At 39.0% G+C, this 18291-nt stretch overlaps 2 protein-coding genes across 5 annotated transcripts in view; one reads left to right on the forward strand and one right to left on the reverse strand.

The window, feature by feature from the left end:
• Positions 1 to 1209: 1209 nt before the first annotated feature.
• On the reverse strand, positions 1210 to 6190 carry LOC139948710 (aquaporin-11-like). 2 transcript variants are annotated; one of them, XM_071946976.1, is made up of 3 exons: positions 5872 to 6190; positions 4250 to 4843; positions 1210 to 2570 (listed from the first exon to the last, which is right to left on the reverse strand). In XM_071946976.1, the coding sequence occupies exons 2-3, from the start codon at positions 4830 to 4832 to the stop codon at positions 2299 to 2301; spliced, it is 855 nt and encodes a 284-aa protein (XP_071803077.1). In that variant the 5' UTR covers positions 4833 to 4843; positions 5872 to 6190; the 3' UTR covers positions 1210 to 2298. The 2 variants fall into 2 exon arrangements, with proteins under 2 accessions (XP_071803077.1, XP_071803076.1); XM_071946975.1 differs by having other exon boundaries at positions 5700 to 6189.
• A 653-nt stretch (positions 6191 to 6843) lies between these two features.
• Positions 6844 to 18291, forward strand: part of LOC139948624 (E3 ubiquitin-protein ligase ubr3-like) — a 40853-nt gene continuing 29405 nt past the window's right edge. For 2 of the 3 annotated variants that reach the window (XM_071946817.1, XM_071946818.1), the window contains exons 1-12: positions 6844 to 7119; positions 8041 to 8190; positions 8980 to 9113; positions 10092 to 10241; positions 10721 to 10831; positions 11848 to 11981; positions 12926 to 13154; positions 13698 to 13883; positions 14738 to 14871; positions 16158 to 16310; positions 16798 to 16878; positions 17767 to 17895. In XM_071946817.1, coding sequence (XP_071802918.1) covers positions 6851 to 7119; positions 8041 to 8190; positions 8980 to 9113; positions 10092 to 10241; positions 10721 to 10831; positions 11848 to 11981; positions 12926 to 13154; positions 13698 to 13883; positions 14738 to 14871; positions 16158 to 16310; positions 16798 to 16878; positions 17767 to 17895 — 1860 coding nt within the window. In that variant the 5' untranslated portion in view covers positions 6844 to 6850. Of the gene's footprint in view, positions 7120 to 8040; positions 8191 to 8979; positions 9118 to 10091; positions 10242 to 10720; positions 10832 to 11847; positions 11982 to 12925; positions 13155 to 13697; positions 13884 to 14737; positions 14872 to 16157; positions 16311 to 16797; positions 16879 to 17766; positions 17896 to 18291 lie in introns of those variants that run through there. The other variant, XM_071946820.1, reaches the window with a different exon arrangement.

Genomic DNA, 18291 nt, shown 5'->3' on the forward strand with positions numbered 1-18291 from the left:
AAATGGCTTTTTGGTTAAAAAGGCGAAATAAAGTATGAAACTGTAAAACCTATCCATTTTTCGACGTCCTTGAGCTCTGTACGTGTGTTGCATTTTTATGACTGAGACAGTTTTCGGATATGCATTCAAGCGCGTATATAGTATGGATCTAATCATATCCGTAAGCAACCGGTTATAAACAATTCCAGCTGGTCATTATCAACTGTTTAAACAACCCCAAGTGACGCGCTCTCCACCAATAGGAATAGTGAAACTGTCTGAGGTATTTATGAATTGAGATTTATATGTAATAATGCGTTCTTATTTTCCCATGCACTTTGCAGCTAGTTCTAAGGCTGTTCCCACAAGGCTGAAATGTAAGGCATCAAAGAAAGAGCATGATATGAGATATATTTAAATCACTCAAGAAAAATACAAATACTAATTCCTTTTTCAAAACACAAATTTGTTGCACTCAATTTGCTTAAAGCAATAGGCACATTCTGTGTTGAATCATCCCAAAGATTTATGTAAACTTCTATGCACAATATTTCAAATGTTTTGCACCAAGTGCTATACCGACAAAAAAACATACCGGAATTAAACGAACTATTAAAGAAAAACATCTGACCACACACCAATAAAATAAAATATTTTATCTGTGCAAAACTTGTACAAATTAATAACTTTGTTTAGATTGACATTAAAGGAACACGTTGCCTTGGATCGGTCGAGTTGGTCTTTGAAAAGCGTTTGTAACCGTTTTTTATAAAATGCATATGGGTAGAAAGATGTTGTAAAAGTAGAATACAATGATCCACACAAACATGCCTCGAAATTGCGTGGTTTTCCTTTTACCTCGTCGACTAACACGTCGGCCATTTATGGGGGTCAAAATTTTGACTCCCATAAATGGCCGACCATGTTAGTTCGCACAGTAGAAGAAAAACCACGCAATTTCGAGGCAAACTTGTGTGGATCATTGTATTCTACTTTTAAAACATCTTTCCAACCATATGCATTTTATAAAAAACGGTTACAAACGCTTTTGTTTTGACCAACTCGTCCGATCCAAGGCAACGTGTTCCTTTAAAGATATTCAAATATAATAAATCTGAAATGCGTTATATTAAGGTCATTGTAGGCATAATGAAGTGTAATCTTAAAATAAGACACCATGTGATTTGTAATGCAACCATAGTCTCAAATCAACAATACATCAGGCACAGGTGGTTCACACAAAAAATAACAACCTTATACATGTAAATCGCGCATATCCATCACGCAGTGACACTCAAGGCGCTTTAACATACAGTATTTTCCTGCACGGTAAGTGGGACTACGTTTGAATTATGAGATCTACTCCTTTTAACATAGCACCATGTAATGGTTTACAAGGTGCTGTGGCGAAATATGCTGTCAGTCTAACCAGGGCGAACCCCTTCTCTTTTTGATAAGTGCATTACACAACACGCAGGACCAACCGGTGGGGGGGGGGGACAAGAGTTTTGATCAGGTTCCCCTCCTTTGCCCAATGGTAGGAGTTTGATGAAGTGTGCTGTCTACTTTCAAAGGTACCAACCAAATAACACACAAGGGAATCTAGCATTCAGTATTTTATTTGTTAAAGAAAATTAATCAATTTATAAGGCACCGTGATCGTAAAACAAAATAATTGACATTCAGAGTTTCATTACAGGGCTCAGTCAATTTCATAGAGCTGCTTTTAAAGCAAAAAAAATTGGCAAGCACAACTAAATTATGCTTATAAGAATAAGGTTCAGAAAATTTATCAATTTATAAGGCACCGTGATCGTTAAACAAAATAATTGACATTCAGAGTTTCATTACAGGGCTCAATTTCATGGAGCTGCTTTTAAAGCATAAAAAGTTGGCAAGCACAACTAAATTATGCTTACAAGATTAAGGTACAAATAAATACCATTGTACACATATTGTGTATTACAAAAATGTAACTGGTATTCTGCTTAGTTCGCTCGCCCCCAGCGCCTTGCTTTAACCAAAGGCGCTGGTATGGGCAAACGTATCATGCACTGTCATTGGTTTCATCATGCATCACACTCACACTGCGCCATATTTCTATGCACTGCATACATGACGTACTTCCCGAACAAGAATCTGTTTCAGCGATTAGCCCATCCCAGCGAATGTGGGGCCCAGCGAATGTGGGGCCGAGCGAGTCTGCTTAGTTGTGCTTAGTAGAAAAATGTTATGCAATATTTTCTGCTTATAATAAGCAGCTCTTTGAAATTGGGCCCTATTTCATAAAATGGCTTGTTTCTGATTGTTAACTCAACTTCAGTTTGCCTTATCCTTGCCGTTCGTTACCCCGTTAGTTCCATCTTTCTCTCTTCGCTGACTACTACCGTTTCTGAATTTAGCTGTAGATGTTTTCTCTCCGTCCACATGTTCGTCCATGATGTAATGGAAGACTACAATACTCATGATGGTGCCAATGAAGGGTCCCAGCCAGTAGACCACGACGTGCTCATAGAGATGGTGACCTTTGCAGTTGTAGGTCAGAGCTGTAGCTAGGGCGGGGTTAAACATCATACCAGTCCAGTCCAGACCTGAATAATAATCATCAGTTAACAATAATCAGTTTTTATAATAGCGCTTTCGCCCGAAGGGTGTCTCAAAGCACTTCCAATTCCAACATTATTACCCCTGTCACTGGGCCTAAATTCATTCCTTAAACCATCTCAGCTCCCTGGGGAGTATACAGCCTGTGCAACAAATATCCACTACTATACATGTCAGCTAAATCAATCGCAGGAACAACCTCTGCCCAGATACATTTACCAGAATAGGGTTTCCAGCTAAAATACCATGTCAAATGTACAATATGTGACTGGTATCCTGATGGTTTTTGCTAAAGCAGAATATTTATAAGCAAACTTCTCTGCTTTAAAGACCTTGGACAATGGACACTGTGACACTATTGGTAATTGTTAAAGACCAGTCTTCTCACTTGGTGTATCTCAACACATGCATAAAATAACAAACCTGTGAAAATTTCAGCTCAATTGGTTGTCAAGGTTGCGAGATAATAATGAAGAAAAAAACATCCTTGTCACACAAAGTTCTGTGCTTTCAGATGCTTGATTTCATGACATCAAGTTCTAAATCTGAGGTCTTGAAATCAAATTCGTGAAAAATTACCTCTTTCTCGAAAACTACGTCACTTCAGAGGGAGCCGTTTCTCACAATGTTTTATACTATCATCCTCTCCCCGTTACTCATTACCAAGTAAGGTTTTATGCAAATAATTATTTTGAGTAACTACCAATAGTGTCCACTGCCTTTAAAAGCAGCTCTAGGAAATTGGCACATGGAGCAAGAAACTCAATAGAGCGGCCCACTTTGCATCCATCACTGGCAAATGAACTCACAGGAAAATAGTAAAAACTAAAGAAATTGCCGAAATACATTGTGCAAATTGTTATATTTTCCAAGCCTTGTTTTCATGAATTTCTTTTTCTGTGGGGGTGTTGTAGCCCTTTTTTCATAGCTTGGCAGTGTGCCAACTTATTTCGACCTGGTTCTGGTTAATTGGCACTTGAGATAACACTATGTATAATGTTACCGTTTGTTGTCACATTATCAGTCGTTTACGACACTTGTAATTTCAGAAAACAAATATTGTAATCAAATATGAAGAGATAAGAAATTGAGCAGAGGTCTGAAGGTTCAATCTGATAATAAATGAATAAAAGGCTGATACACTAGGGCTGTGCAGCAACTGACGACAAGACTCAACACTCAGGAACTGTGTGTCTTTTAAAATGTCCTACTTATGTCTGCCACTATCTAGCATTATCTCACTGTTATGATGATACTTTAAACCTGACTACTGTTGAGTTCACCAAAATTTTAAAACCAACTGAAAATGAGAAACCCGGAACCGGCAAAACTTACATATTTTGTTCTGTGTTGACGTTAGGTTTGTCGTTTTGGGGGCTTTCTAATTCTATTTTTCTAACTATCGTGTAACACAGGCCTGTGTAAGGCGTATATGCTTAGTTTTTTAAAGGGCACCAATTAGGTATTTTATCCGTGGTAAAGGGCACCCTATGACTCAAGGAAGATGTAAATTTCTACTGGAGCATTTTCAAGGGCATCAAGGCAAATGCACAAGGAGCATGGAGGCAATCGAGAATCAGTTTTGACAAAATAGGAAGGCAAAGAAAAAATTCATATAGGAAAGTGGTAAAAACCAAAGGACAAGGGCTGATCACAAGTACCTTACCTGATATCACAACTACCACAGAAGTGAAGGAGTTGACCATCTTGTAATATTTTGGGCCTCCTACACCCATACCAGCGACACTACGGGAGACAAACATTGCTAGGCCCTCTGCGCACATTCCAATCAACAAGTTCACTTGTAGAGCAGACTGACACGAATCCTTCATCATCTCAGCTCGGTTTCTATGCACTGACGTCGTGGCAAAGGTGCTCCATATGAAGAGGATGTAGCGGTAGGCCAGAAGCCCTCCTAAAACCTCGGCGATCATTTTCAAAATGCCGTTCCAAATACTGATTTTTTTCTTCAGGATTTGTTCCAGCATGGCCGCTGGATTTCCGTAAGCATCGAACGTGAGGCTGTATCCCAGACCAAGGCAGAAGAGGCCGGCTGCATAAACCCAGGTCCCGTAACTCCCGAGTAAGATGCCATTCTCCAAAACGCAGCTTGTGAGTTGGAAGACACAAAGGCATTCTGCGACATACTGATAGATTGATTTAGGTAGGAGACGGCGTAGAGTTATCCGAAGAGCTTGTGTCATTAAGAATGAGGCGAGAAGAACGGTGGCTGAAAATGCAATCGACATCGTGCTTTATCCTGAAACAGAAAACAAAATATTCACACTTGGTTTTCGATTCCACCTTTCTAAATGTTAAAGCATTCATGATTTTTTTTGATATTTTCTGTAAAATTAAATGACAACCATCATAGGTCTTATATCTTATAAGCGTCTTGATTTTCAATGAAATCTCCACAAGACCACAGTTCTTGAATATAGGTTGTAGCTCAGAATCTGAACTAGATCACAAATATTTGCTGAACCCATCCACGACTGAGCCTTCGGCCAGAAAAGTTAATCCTACCACGATCCTACTCACTAGAACTATGACTGAGGTTTGTTCTGCTATCGTATGGCGGAACAAACCTCATAATAGTTCTAGGAGTACCACGATCCGACCTTGTGGCACTGGCATGTTGGGGCCGATGCCGGCTACACAGGGGTAAAGGCATTTTTGTTTACTGTACCCAGTCCAGTAGAATGCAACACCTCCCCCATACCCTCCCCGCAAAATTGTCTGTATCCTGCCAGTGCACCACTTTTTCATTGAAATAAAATAGCTCCAAATAGTATTTTATTTGTATCCTCAAAATGGGGCAAGCAATCATTGAATGAGATAATTCTTTTTGTAAAAATGAGTGAACAGTGGTGGTAGGTTTAGCAATTTAGGTTAATAAGCCTACGCCTATTTAAGGAAAGTTTGTTTTTCATAATGTAATTGTAATCAACTTCATTTTCAATCAAGTAATGGAGAATGTCCGCCCATGGCCCATATGGTCTAATAACATTGGAGTAAAGTGTAATAATAATGCAGTAGCAATATTCCATATTGTCAACAAACACTACGGTAGTACACTTGATGAATAGCCAGGTAACAATGCATTGAATACTTACACAGTTTAAACACAAGTATTTAAAGCAACGTCGTCGTTATCTGCAGTAAGTTGTAAATGGGTTCACAGTTAACAGTGCATCATAACTCTACAAAAAGCCCTGCAGCTTCAACAACGATCAACTCTTAGACTCTGCCCCTCGAAACTCAATCAATCAACTACCTGACCACTACCTGTTGCTGGTGGTGCCTCCCCGAGCTCCCTGCATGCATCATACCACTGCACACTGTGGACGCTGCTGTGGTGCTGCCGCCCTCACAACGTACGTGCAACCTAAATCAGCCCATCCGGCCCCAATCCCCGGGGACTCGAAGCTCACGGTCACGGTGGTGGTGTGTGACGTGTCTTTTTCGTCATAGCATAATAAAACCTATGCATACCTATGCGTACGGCAGCTCTCAAAGCCAATTGAGTTTTATGTTCATTTATTTATTTGTCTGGCTCTTGTTTGTATATTTGCGGCACCAACTCCCCTTGTGTGCACGTATGCGCTCGCTTAGTGTATGGATATGTATGGATGCGCAGTATGTGCATCATGTTGCAGATGATATCGCACAGTTGTCAGTCGTGCGTGGATAGCCAAATTACGCACACGCATGCGTGTGGGTTTACGCCGCTATTTTTTATTATTATTTAGACTTGTGGACAAGCCGTTTTAATGATGTTTGTCGCGGTGATAGCGTTCCGACACTTCCGAATCTCCCCGCGATTCCCGCGTAGGTATTCTTGCGAGATCCCCGCCACAACTCAACTATCTCACCGCAGACTAGACCACACAAGTCCACAAGTCTACTCTTTGTTGGAGTGAAAACTGTAGCAACCACCTCATGACCTTGAGAGCAGGGCTATAAAGTGTGTGCGTATCAGCCGTGCGCACCGCGCCGTGCGCTGCGAAACCTAGCTGCCGTGAGAGGCAGTCCAGATTCAGAGATGAATAATTTAGAAACAAAACATTTCACGATAGGTTTCGGTAATAATATCCTCAAAAATCTGTCGGGAAGTGATGCACATGCTGCCCGGGAATACCACTTGAAAAAGTTACGGCATGGAGGAAGAAACGGGCGATTAAAAATCGCTGGGTGTATTTGACCTCGACCATCACGGGGTCAACCAAATAACTCGACGGGGTCAATCAACTTTAGAGAGGTAAACATGGCGACTCTCATGAGGGGTGAGAAACGCAAAGTTGCCGCACAACTGAAGGCTGAAATCACTCGAAATACTGGAAACCAACAGTTACAGGAGCTACTTGACGTTGTTCTGAGTCCTCAGACGTCACTGGAGAAAAGCGATAATCTAGACTGGTGTCGAGCGTTGATTGCGGGAGGGAATTCTTTCGATGAATTTGCGAAGACAGTGAGGGCGTACGATAACGCGACGACTTGCGGGCTGGTGTGGACGTCAAACTTTGTTGCTTACAGGTGAGGGAGGGGCGATCCAAGGGAGGTTATTACACAAATTGCTATGGCCGCAGTTCTTAATTTAAGTTAAGGGGTGTCAGGTGTTCACTTTATCTCCCTTCATTTGTGTCAAATTATTTATAATCCTCCCACCCTTGTCTGTTCAGCAGAACAGAAGGGTTGACACTGAGTGAGTGACATACATGCATGCATCATCAGCAGACATGTCAGACATGTCAGAGAAAGGCACATGCACTTTCGCTCTGAACTTGCACATAATTTCTATTTTTGTATTCATAATATATATTTTGGCACCTGAGAGTACACAAACTGTCCACCGTCGGCAGCTGCACCTTTGTCTAGATGCTGATCAGGCTTTGACAGGCAGCTGAATACAAGATTAGATGTAGCTGAATATGAATAGATTGAGTAGGGAAGTGTCAAAATCAGGAGAAAGGCCTTTTTAATTTAAGATGAATTGGTGGTCTTGTATTGTAATCGTGACAAACATTGCTTGCTACACTCCCTTTAGTTTGGGCGTGAGTGAGTTTTACCAATATCCTAACCAAAGAGGAATCTTTAAAAAAGGCCTCAAATCCGTTAGTCATACATCCATTAATTTAAAACAATTAAAATTCAAATTAATCCATTAGAAAGTTGTGGCCAGATGAAGATGCAGAGATTTTTTCATATGTATCACCCATGGTGAGTATTTTGTTGTTATTTCATGTTTGTGTGTGTTAATTTATGTACCAAAATAATAAAATTGGGCATGTTTAAAATGTTTGGGGGGGGGGGGGGGAGGCAGCCATCCTGGGGGAGTGTTAGGGTCAAACCTCTGCATATAGGTGCCTCCCCCCCTTTTTTTTTAAAAGTTGGTCCTACTGGATATGCCTGAGTTTAGAAACCATCCCAAGGTTATTTATTTGTTTGCATTTTTAGGTGTCGAACTTGTGGCATATCACCATGCATGTCAATCTGTGCAGACTGCTTCCATGGAGGGAATCATGAAGACCACGATTTCAACATGTTCCGCAGCCAGGCGGGTGGAGCTTGTGATTGTGGAGATCCCAGCGTGATGAGGACAGCAGGGTAAGACAATTTTGAACAATTTTGAATAAGGTGGAAATTTTGATAGTCTAAGAATGAAGGATACACTCTCTAGCATAGTCTTTATGGTTAAAGGCAGTGGACACTATTGGTAATTATTCATAATAATTAGCATAAATCCTTACTTGGTAACGAGTAATGGGGAGCTGTTGATGGTATACAGCTCCCTCTGAAGTATCGTAAATTTGGAGAAAGAATTAATTTTCCACAAATTTGATTTTGAGACGTCAGGTTGACAATTTCACAACTTCGACGCCTGATTGAGCTCAAATTTTCACAGGTTTGTTATTTTATGCATATGTCGAGACACACAAAGTGAGAAGACTGATCTTTGACAATTACCAGTAGTGTCCACGAGTGGATTTCACAAAGAGTTAGGACTAGTCTTATCCCGAGTTAGGACCAGTTACTTGTCCTAACTTAGGACAATCCATGCAATTTGTATATCTCCTAGGACTAGTCCTAAGTTAGGACTAGACCTTACTCTATGTGAAATTGACCCCAGTGTCTTTAAGGGTTGTAAGGTTTTTGACAGGCACCCCCAAACAAAGACATTGACAAAATTGGGAGACGGCCAGCAATAAAGGGCTCTAAGGTAAGTTTAAAGAGTGCCAAGACATTTATCCGGAGGTCATTGGTGCAAATCCTGCTCTAGTCAATCTGTCTTTGTTCAACCTCAAAGTATACCATATTTTTCTTTTGCATATTTTACCACATTGTTTCTGCCTGGAATATTTTTTTATGAATCTTGTGTTTTCTCTCACATTACAGCTTCTGTAATTTGCATGGTCCAGATAAACCCAAGAATCACACAGTGCCAAGTGACTTGCTACCTATGGCAGATGTTGTCGTCCCAAGGCTGGTGTTTAGATTTGTTCTGTATCTACGAGACCTCTTCTCCAAATGTAGGTATTGATTATCAAAGACAATAAATCACTTGAATACCCGCTAAGAATTCGAATTTTTATTCCCTCCAAGGGCAAAAGAAGGGAAAGAAAGAAAAAATGAAAAAGTACAAAGTTGCTCAACATTTGTAATTGATACATGTGTAGTTCACTTATTGTGTTACAAATTTATACAGTAAGCTTGTATGGAAGATTATTTTAGCAATTTTCCGATTTGAAATGAGAACTTCAAAATGTTTCTACAACATTTAATGAAACAGCTATTCTTAACTTGTTGTGTGATTTAGATAATTTGTACATTTTCACCTCGTCATTGTGATAGCGACTTTGATCATGCTTTCTCCATACTTTATTTGATCCAATAACACTAATGAATGCTGATTGATATTAAAGAGGGCTCGGTCATACATTTTGGAGCAGTATACATTTACACATGTAGCACACATTTCCATCATCAAACAAAGCCGAAGTCAGAAAATCACAGAGCAATGTTTTCAGGAGAGTCGCGTAAATCCTTTGCGCACAAAAGTTATTTTTGTGAAATTATTTTACTAATTTCTCAAAAAATACAGCACCTCAGCAAGTAATATTTTAAGGGAAGCTTTCTACCATCATTATCTTTAACTATGTAAGTTTAATGTAAATCTGTGGAGGTTTGTGTTTTGTGTCCTACAAAAAGTACCCTAACCCTAATTGATAAGTTGCAATAGACGCCATCTTTACGGGCAAATTGCATTTTTGCTTGCAGGTGCGCCGAACACCCAGTTTATTAATGCAGCCATGCTGTTTGCTGACCATCACGCTACAAGTTTTGTTAATGTGCGCGTGCTGCACGCCGTTCTCACAAAAAACGCAGGGCTGTGTGTTCCAAATTGCCCGTAAAGATGGCCGGTTTACGTCATGTGGTAAATATCTATAATAGATATTCACTAAGTGTTTTCTCAATTCTTGCTGTTTTGAATCCCATTGTTTCGGCAGGTTCTGACCTCCCAATAATGCGCTTTGACTTGAAAGAGGGAGAGCCACTCTTAAGCCTACTTCATGAATTATGCAATATGGGCGGAGCTATGAGAACTGTAATGACAAGAGCTTTGACGGATGCAGTACTCTATCAGAATCACACAGATGGTACGTACACCAACACCCACATTCAGGGATATAGCTAGACAAATTTTAGTTGTGGGCGATAAATCCAAGTCCACCAATGGAAGTGTCCTCTGAAAATGAAAGCGGCCTTGCCTTTCAAAGATGAAATTTCAGGCCTGGTGATGAATTGATATAATTTAGTGGTAATTACTGAGCTGGATATTTTATAATAATAATAACGAAGTCTCATAAATGGTATAAATGGCACAAATCCAACAAAGGTGCTTACTGCGCTATAACAAAGGAAGAGAAAACCCAAAATGGGCAGGGACCAGATGATAATTTATTCCCCAGAATTATTCCAGGAAAAACCCAAGCAGTCAGGTAGGTACTAAAGAAAAAACCAATCCACATAGTGCCCCTGGTAGGATTCGAACTAGGGTCCCCAGAGGTGGAAAGCGAGGCAAGACACCACTACCCCAACCTGACTGGTTTATTTAATGTGTTCATCAACTCAACAGGTTCTGCAGGATGCTACAGCAATGTGCAACCACACATCAAGCAAACACAAGATATCTTACAAAATGCTCAGAGAAGACTTGCCTTTCCAGACACACCCAAGATCTTAAGAGGTAAATACAAGGCAGTGGAAGGATGTAAATATCCTTTAAAGCCATTGGACACTTTCGGTAAACTGTATTGCCCAAAGCCCACACTCCCTGTATCACAACTTCTATATAAAATAACAAACCTGTGAAAATTTAGGCTCAATCGGTCATCGGAGTCGGGAGAAAAATAACGGGAAAACCCACCCTTGTTTCCGCACGTTTCGCCGTGTCATGACATGTGTGTAAAATAAATCCGTAATTCTCGATATATCGAGAATTGATAATGTTTTAATGTTTTCTCAAAAAGTAAAGAATTTCATGGAACAATATTTCAAGAGAAGTCTAACACGATTACCTTCTGTAAACCCTGTAAGTTATTTGTAAATCTGTGAACTTTGAATTTTTTTTTCTGTACCGAAAGTGTCCAATGGCTTTAATATAATCTGGACCACATCATTGAACGAGGCAAAGACAGTGAACAAGAGGATACTGTTTCTATGTAGTATTTGTTGTTAGAATTCATGGTACATTATGGAGGCAATGAATGCTAACGTCTCTTTTCAGAACAAACACACTCAAAAAGAGATATTCACATGGTGTTACCGCAAACTTCTCTTAGTTATACTTCCACCATCATGACCATGCAATGTTTCAAATCCTACTTAAAAATGTAATCACTGTAATCACAAGGTAGACTACTAATCTTTTGAATTTGATTATTTGTTGTCTTCATCTGAACTACATTTAGGTAACCCTGCTTACTATTGTTTTAGATTGTTTAAACAAAATTGAAATAATTAAAAAATTAAACTATATTAAGGCTTGTTGAAAGCATCTCAAAATAATCACAAGGTAGACTAGAATTTTTTGAATTTGGTTGTTTGTTAATTAATTTATTGAATTCATATTGTGCTCCCTCCAGGACCAGCCTGTTCGAGGATGCATAAGAGTAAAAAAAGTACCTTAATAAAATTTCACAGAAAAAGTCTAAGAAATATTTTAAGAATAAAAGAAAAAATTGTTGTCTTGATCTGAACTAGGTAACCCTGCCGTTGCATACCCTCTGCTACCATCAAGTTTTGTTGAGGAGCTGCTCTTCTGGGCCGTCATCTTTGAGTTTCCAGAGAAGATTGTGACTCTGTTACTGAAGATGCTGCCGGACAACACTTACAAGGTATCAGAACCCCTCTCTATTAATCAGTCTATAAAGGGTTTGGTTTTTTTTTGTACGAAACAAATCACAACCATCCACAGATGTACATTTAAAGCTATTGGACCCTTTCGGTAAACAGTGTTGTCCAAGGCCGTCACTTTGTGTACCACAACTTCTACATCAAATAACAAACCTGTGAAAACTTAGGCTCAATCAGTCATCGGAGTCAGGAGAAAACAACGGAAAAACCCACCCTTGTTGCCGCGCGTTTTGGCGTGTCATGAGATGTGTTTAAAATAAATTTGTAATTCTCGTTAACGAGAATTGATATTGTTTTACTGTTTTCTCAAAAAGTAAAGCATTTCATGGAATAATATTTCAAGAGAAGTCTTTCACCATTGCCTTCTGTAAACCCTGTAAGTTATGTGTACATCTGTGAACTTTTATTTTTTTTTTCTTAACCGAAAGGGTCCAATGGCTTTAACTTACACAGATAAAAGGTAATGATAGTAGAAAAAAAAATGGGAAAAAAAAATGAGTAAAGCAACTTTACAAACAATTATTTTAGCATGTACAAAGGACTTACGCAACTCTCCTGAAAACATTGCTCTGTGATTTTCACTTGTTTTTCCCCCTCAAAAACTTGATGACTTTATGGAGCTAGTTATACATCTTCATTCTTAGTGAGTAGGGATTCATGACGTGGCCAAAAACGTGATTTACAAAAGGTATCAAAACCCTTTATAACCACACTGGATGATATTGAGTCTGTAGGAAGGTTGACTGTGTACTGTGGAGATGCATTCACCACATGATTTCATGAATAGAAATATATGAGTAGAGACGGAGAGAGTCAGAAAACTTGCAGAAAAAACAAGGGGTAAACAATGAGTAGGGAGAAAAGGTTTGGACGGAGTTAAAAAATAAACAAATACATCTCAGATTTTCTTTTTATCTCACAATAGGAACTCTTTACCAAATCTTTTGTGAAGTTCTACGGTCGTATCGCCATGTCCCTGGCCATCTCTAGCCACCCAGACAGGCTTTCCAGCCGGGTGGTTCACATCAGTGTTCAGCTCTTCAGTAACGAGGACCTGGCCATTCAGATGACAAATGACCTACAGCTGATTCACATTCTGATTGCATCGTTACAATGCCTACTCAAACGCACTCTGATGGATAACCCTATCGGAGGTAGGGTTTCTGAATTTTCTTCCTTCATACTTCTGTCAGAAAATAATTTTCTTTTCTAAATCTCCCTCATGAGAAACATAAATGTGACATCAATTAATGAAGAAAAAAATGGAGAACGATTTATGAACATGTGGTATGGCGGAGCGGCTTACTGCCTCACAACCTACATACATGGTTATAGCTGCTTAACTGAGAATGAGTTGAACAATCAAGTAGTTTAATGTCAAATGGATTACTGAATTTGTAAGAATGCGTTCTAATGAGTGTCATACCACCTGTCTTAAGACAACCATTTGTGGTTGATCAAAGAGAGCGGAACAATTTGTGGTTGATCAAAGAAAAGTTTACTAGAGTAGAACGTTGAAAATGAAATGATTCTCAAAATGCTGTAATACTATCGAAAGCTGCTTTACTCTCCTAACCAAGTAAGTTTTTGTTACAAACTGTCAATCTACCCTTTAAAGTATGTCCAATGTACCACTCCTGTAGAGTTTGATGTCTTGTTAATATATTCTAATAATTACACCCATTGTGTATTGACAGTTGCTCGGGATGGTCCAAGGAATTGCCAAGTTGCTAACTGTGAGCATCCAGTCATGAAGAACCACTGCTACTGGCCAGTTATCAGCGATCTCACAAACATCCTCTCGCATCGCTCTGTAGTCCACAAGTTTTTCACCGACCCTGCTCTGTTAAAAATGTGGACCAATGTGTTGTCAATGTTCATGTGTAAGTAGTAACGTGTCTTTACTCTTTGGTCAACTTATAAAGGCTTTTAGGACAGATTTAAGTCAAGTTCTTCTCTGAGATCTCAGCCCAATTTATACTGATTGAAAATTTTGTGTGAACCACCAGATTCAGAGAGATTTTTTTTGGTGCAACTGCAACCTCACCAAAGTTTCCATCATGCAAAGGTTGAAGTTGTATTCAAGCCAGGTACTCGGTCAGGCTAGTAAGGATACTTGTGTCCTTGAGCAAGATACTTTACCATAAGTGCTTTGTTTAGGATGAGAGTTAAGGAGTTCTGGTACCTTTTGTAGATCAAGTTTTTGGCGAAGATATGAATCTTAGATTCTCATAACAACATAATTTAACTAGCAAGTAGATACACACATGGTGTTACTGCAAACCAAATATATATTGATACCTCACCATGCAATGCCTCAGATTCCATACAGTAATTAAAGGGTGTATGTACTTTTTGTAGGACAAAAAACACAATGTCCACAGATTTACACTGAACTTACACAGTTTGAAGATACTGATAGTAGAAAGCTTCCCTGGAAATATTACGTGCTGAGGTGCTGTAGTTTTTGGGAAATGAGTAAAACAATGTCATGAAAATAATTTTCGTCTCATTAGACGAAAATTATTTTAATCATTTACAAATGTATTTTGATGACATTGTTTTACTCATTTCTCAAAAACTACAGCACCTCAGTAAGTAATATTTGAAGGGAAGCTTTCCACTATCATTATCTTCAAACCCTGTAAGTTTAATGTTAATCTATGGACATTTTGAAAAAGTACCCAAATCCTTTAATAACAATGTATTTTATTTGGCTTGTTATTTATTTCTGCAGGTATGAATTTGAATGAACGAGAGCTGCACAATCATGTTGAATTTGAACCCAACGCTTACTCCACAGCCTTCTCAGCTGAGATCGAGGCGTGTGCTGCCCCCATGTGGCAGCTGTATACACACTGCAAAGATGAAGTAAGTCATGGCCTAGCGGTTAAGAGCACCCGACTCGAGCTCTGGGTTTTCTGATCAGTAGAGTGTGGGTTCGAGTCCCTGTCGTGACATTTGTGTCCTTAAGCAAGACATTTAACCATGATGCTTCATCCTTGGATCGGACATAAAGCTGTTGGTCATGTCTGTTGTGTAACGCATGAAAAGAACCCAGTGCACTTATTAGAAAGAGAAGGGGTTCACCCCGGTGTTCCTGGTTTGATTGGCTGCATATTGCACCACAGAAACTTGTAAACCATTTTATGGTGTTGTTAGTCTCATACTAGGGACTTTTCGTTTTCGACGACGGATGGTTCTGCGACGGTTGTTCAGCTAAACGTTGTCGTTTTCAGCACAACGAAGATTCATCCCAAGTACTGTTGTAGAAATTAAGGGACGACCGTCCTCAAAGCCGACGCATGCGCAGATGACGCCAAATGTCATCTTTATCGTCGCAGAACCATCCGTCGTCGAAAACGAAAAGTCCCTACTTACATGTAGCTCCACACACCTTGCTGAAAAAAATAAAATGAATGTTGAAGCGCCTTGAGGATCACTGAGTATTACATGCGTTCTTTGTATCATATCACGTGATTGGCTCTCGAGGAATAAAACTTCACAATTTGTTTTACTGTGGTATAACAACAGTCTTTGTACTTGATAAAATATTCCTACTTTTTACCCAAGAACCAAATATGATGCGTGTGTTGAAATGTGTTAGACCGAACTGACTAACAGCTATTAGCCTTTTTGAGGTGTGCACAATTTGTTTTGGGTGAATACCGACTGATTCACCCAAACCAAACAGTGCAATTATAAAATTATTTCCACTATATCTCAAAATGGCTTAAGGTAGTGGACACTATTGGTAATTACACAAAATAATTATTAGCATAAAACCTCACATGGTAACGAGTAATGGGGAGAGGTTGATAGTATTAAACATTGTGAGAAACGGCTCCCTCTGAAGTGACGTGGTTTTCGAGAAAGAAGTAATTGACCACGAATTTGATTTTGAGACCTCAAGTTTAGAATTTGAGGTCTCGAAATCAAGCATCAGAAAGCACACAACTTCGTGTGACAGGGGTGTTTTTTTCTTTCATAGTTATCTTGCAACTCCGACGACCAATCGAGCTCAAATTTTCACAGGTTTGTTATTTACGCATATGTTGAGACACACCAAGTGAGAAGACTGGTCTTTGACAATTACCAATAGTGTACAGTGTCTTTAAGTGTTTTCTTGTTCTCTCTCCTATTTGATATTTGTGTAGACTACAGCACACTACACTCAGGCACTTCTCAATGCGTGTGTGGAAACTACTATGGACTGGCTGCAAGAGGCCAATATCCAGGAGTCTTTTGACCCATTCCGAGTGTCCTTTCATATACCACTCCTTCGGTACTATGCTCTTTTGCTTAGCCAGGTAAGGACTCCAACATTACTTTACCATTGTTTTACCGTCTTAAGCCGTGTTCCCATTGGAATTTCTTTTGTTAAAGTACTGCAACTTTTTTGTAGAATGACAAAGTAAATCCAATGAGGACGCATGGTAAACTGACTTCCCTGTCAACTTACCGCGACCGTGATTTAAAACTAACAGACCGAAGGAGGTCGCACAAGACTTCCGTGCAGCCATGATTACTTAACAGGGCCGCTGAAAAGTCCAATGGGAACAGCTCTGCGCTGTTAACCTACCGCAACCACGCTGTACAACCAGTCACAGTAACTTTCTGCATGGGAGCGGAAGAAAAGTCAGATGGGAACACGGCTTTGGCCATATTTCCTGTATGTAGTCGAGTTTTATTTATCCAAACTTGTCATACATGAAAACCGTTTGAACTTTGAACTTTGAACTTAATCAGCTATCAATCTTCTTTAAACTTTGTAGTGTTTACATTTCTTGTTATTAGGCTCTTACAAAACAAGGTGTCCAAGTTACTCCAGCGGAAGATTTCCTGAAACGTCTGATAGTTTTCCCTCTTCAGATTCAGGTTTGTAGATATTATTAATGGGTGATATTTAAAGTAAGTAGGGGCAAGTTTGATGTTAGTTAACAAGAGTTGAATGATCTTTTACTAAGTTAAATTAAGTAAGCTAAATTTTGTCATGTGTCATCAATGTTCATGTTAACATTAGGCATTACTGAATATTGTGCCTAGACCTCGGTTTGACTGTAAATAAAAAATAAAATTAAAGAATTACAAATATTATAAAGATAAAACCATGAATAATACTCCAGAATGCACATTAGGACTTGTAAACCAATATACACACCAAGTAAAAAATATTCCGAATACAGCGCTTCAGTTCATTATCCTTCCGATAAGCTTCTAAATTTGGGGCCAGAATACCCCCCAGTTTTGACAAACCCTATCAACCCCTAGGTCACTATTGATCAGCCTGGGCCCAATTTCATAGAGCTGCTAAGCACACAAATTTGCTTAGCATGAAATTTCTTCCTTGATAAAAACAGGATTACCAACCAAATTTCCATTTGTTGCATTGCTTGTTACTGATATTCAGCTGTTGTTCGCTCATCTTGAAAATCATGTGGAAATTTGGTGGGTAATCCTGTTTTTTTGAGGCAGAAATTTCATGCTAAGCAAATTTTTTTATTGTTCCTTTACTTTTGTGGTTTTTAATTTGTTGGTCATCACCCAAGTATGTTTTAAGGATGATTGTAAATGTCTCTGTCACTTTGTATTTTGTCCTAATTTTCTTTTTTACAGTTCTTCCTTTCTATTTTACAAATTTATCTCCATTTGCATTTTTATTGTCAGATGCACACTGGAAAACAATGTTCATGGTTTTTAAGGTGATGTTTATTATTAAATTGAATTAAATTGAATTTTATGTGTTGACTATGTGATCTACTTCAGGCCATGGTGAGTGAAGTGTTCTGTGAGATGTGGGTGCGTAACGGATTGCAGATCAAACGACAAGCTATGACGTACATGCAGTGTCATTTCTGTGCCTCAATGATCGATCTAGACCTCTTCTTGCTCCAGGTAGGTCCACTACTGTACATTGTTATGGAAAAGACATTTCAGAAGAATAAGCTTTAAAATTTGTGACCCACTCTGTGAAAATGAATCACATGTCGCCCAATGCAATATTAAGTTATGGGCATATAATATGGAAAATGTGAAGAAAAAAAAAAAAAAATTATATTCTTTTTAAGATCTTTAGTTGTATGGTTAACCTTAAGAACACTTACTTTTAGGCAATAAAGCTATGAATACAACAATTTTGTGATCATACATGTACTTATGTCTAATTTGTATCCTTTTGCATACAATGTTAGTTTAAAACATCATTTTACTTGTAATTCGTAATAAAAAAAAAATGGTGTAGTGGCTAATTTCAAACGGGAGTGACTCGGCAACGCGATACACCCCAAAGCT

The sequence above is a fragment of the Asterias amurensis genome, chromosome 16, assembly GCF_032118995.1.
Source record: "Asterias amurensis chromosome 16, ASM3211899v1".
NCBI classification, from domain to species: Eukaryota; Metazoa; Echinodermata; class Asteroidea; order Forcipulatida; family Asteriidae; genus Asterias; species Asterias amurensis.

Bases quoted from the DNA above. Each gene is read 5' to 3' on its own strand.
- LOC139948710 (XM_071946976.1), bottom strand. From the start codon at position 4,832: ATGTCGATTGCATTTTCAGCCACCGTTCTTCTCGCCTCATTCTTAATG. The intron at 2,571-4,249 runs GTAAGGTACTTG...ATTATTATTCAG, and splicing joins TGTGGTAGTTGTGATATCAG to GTCTGGACTGGACTGGTATG.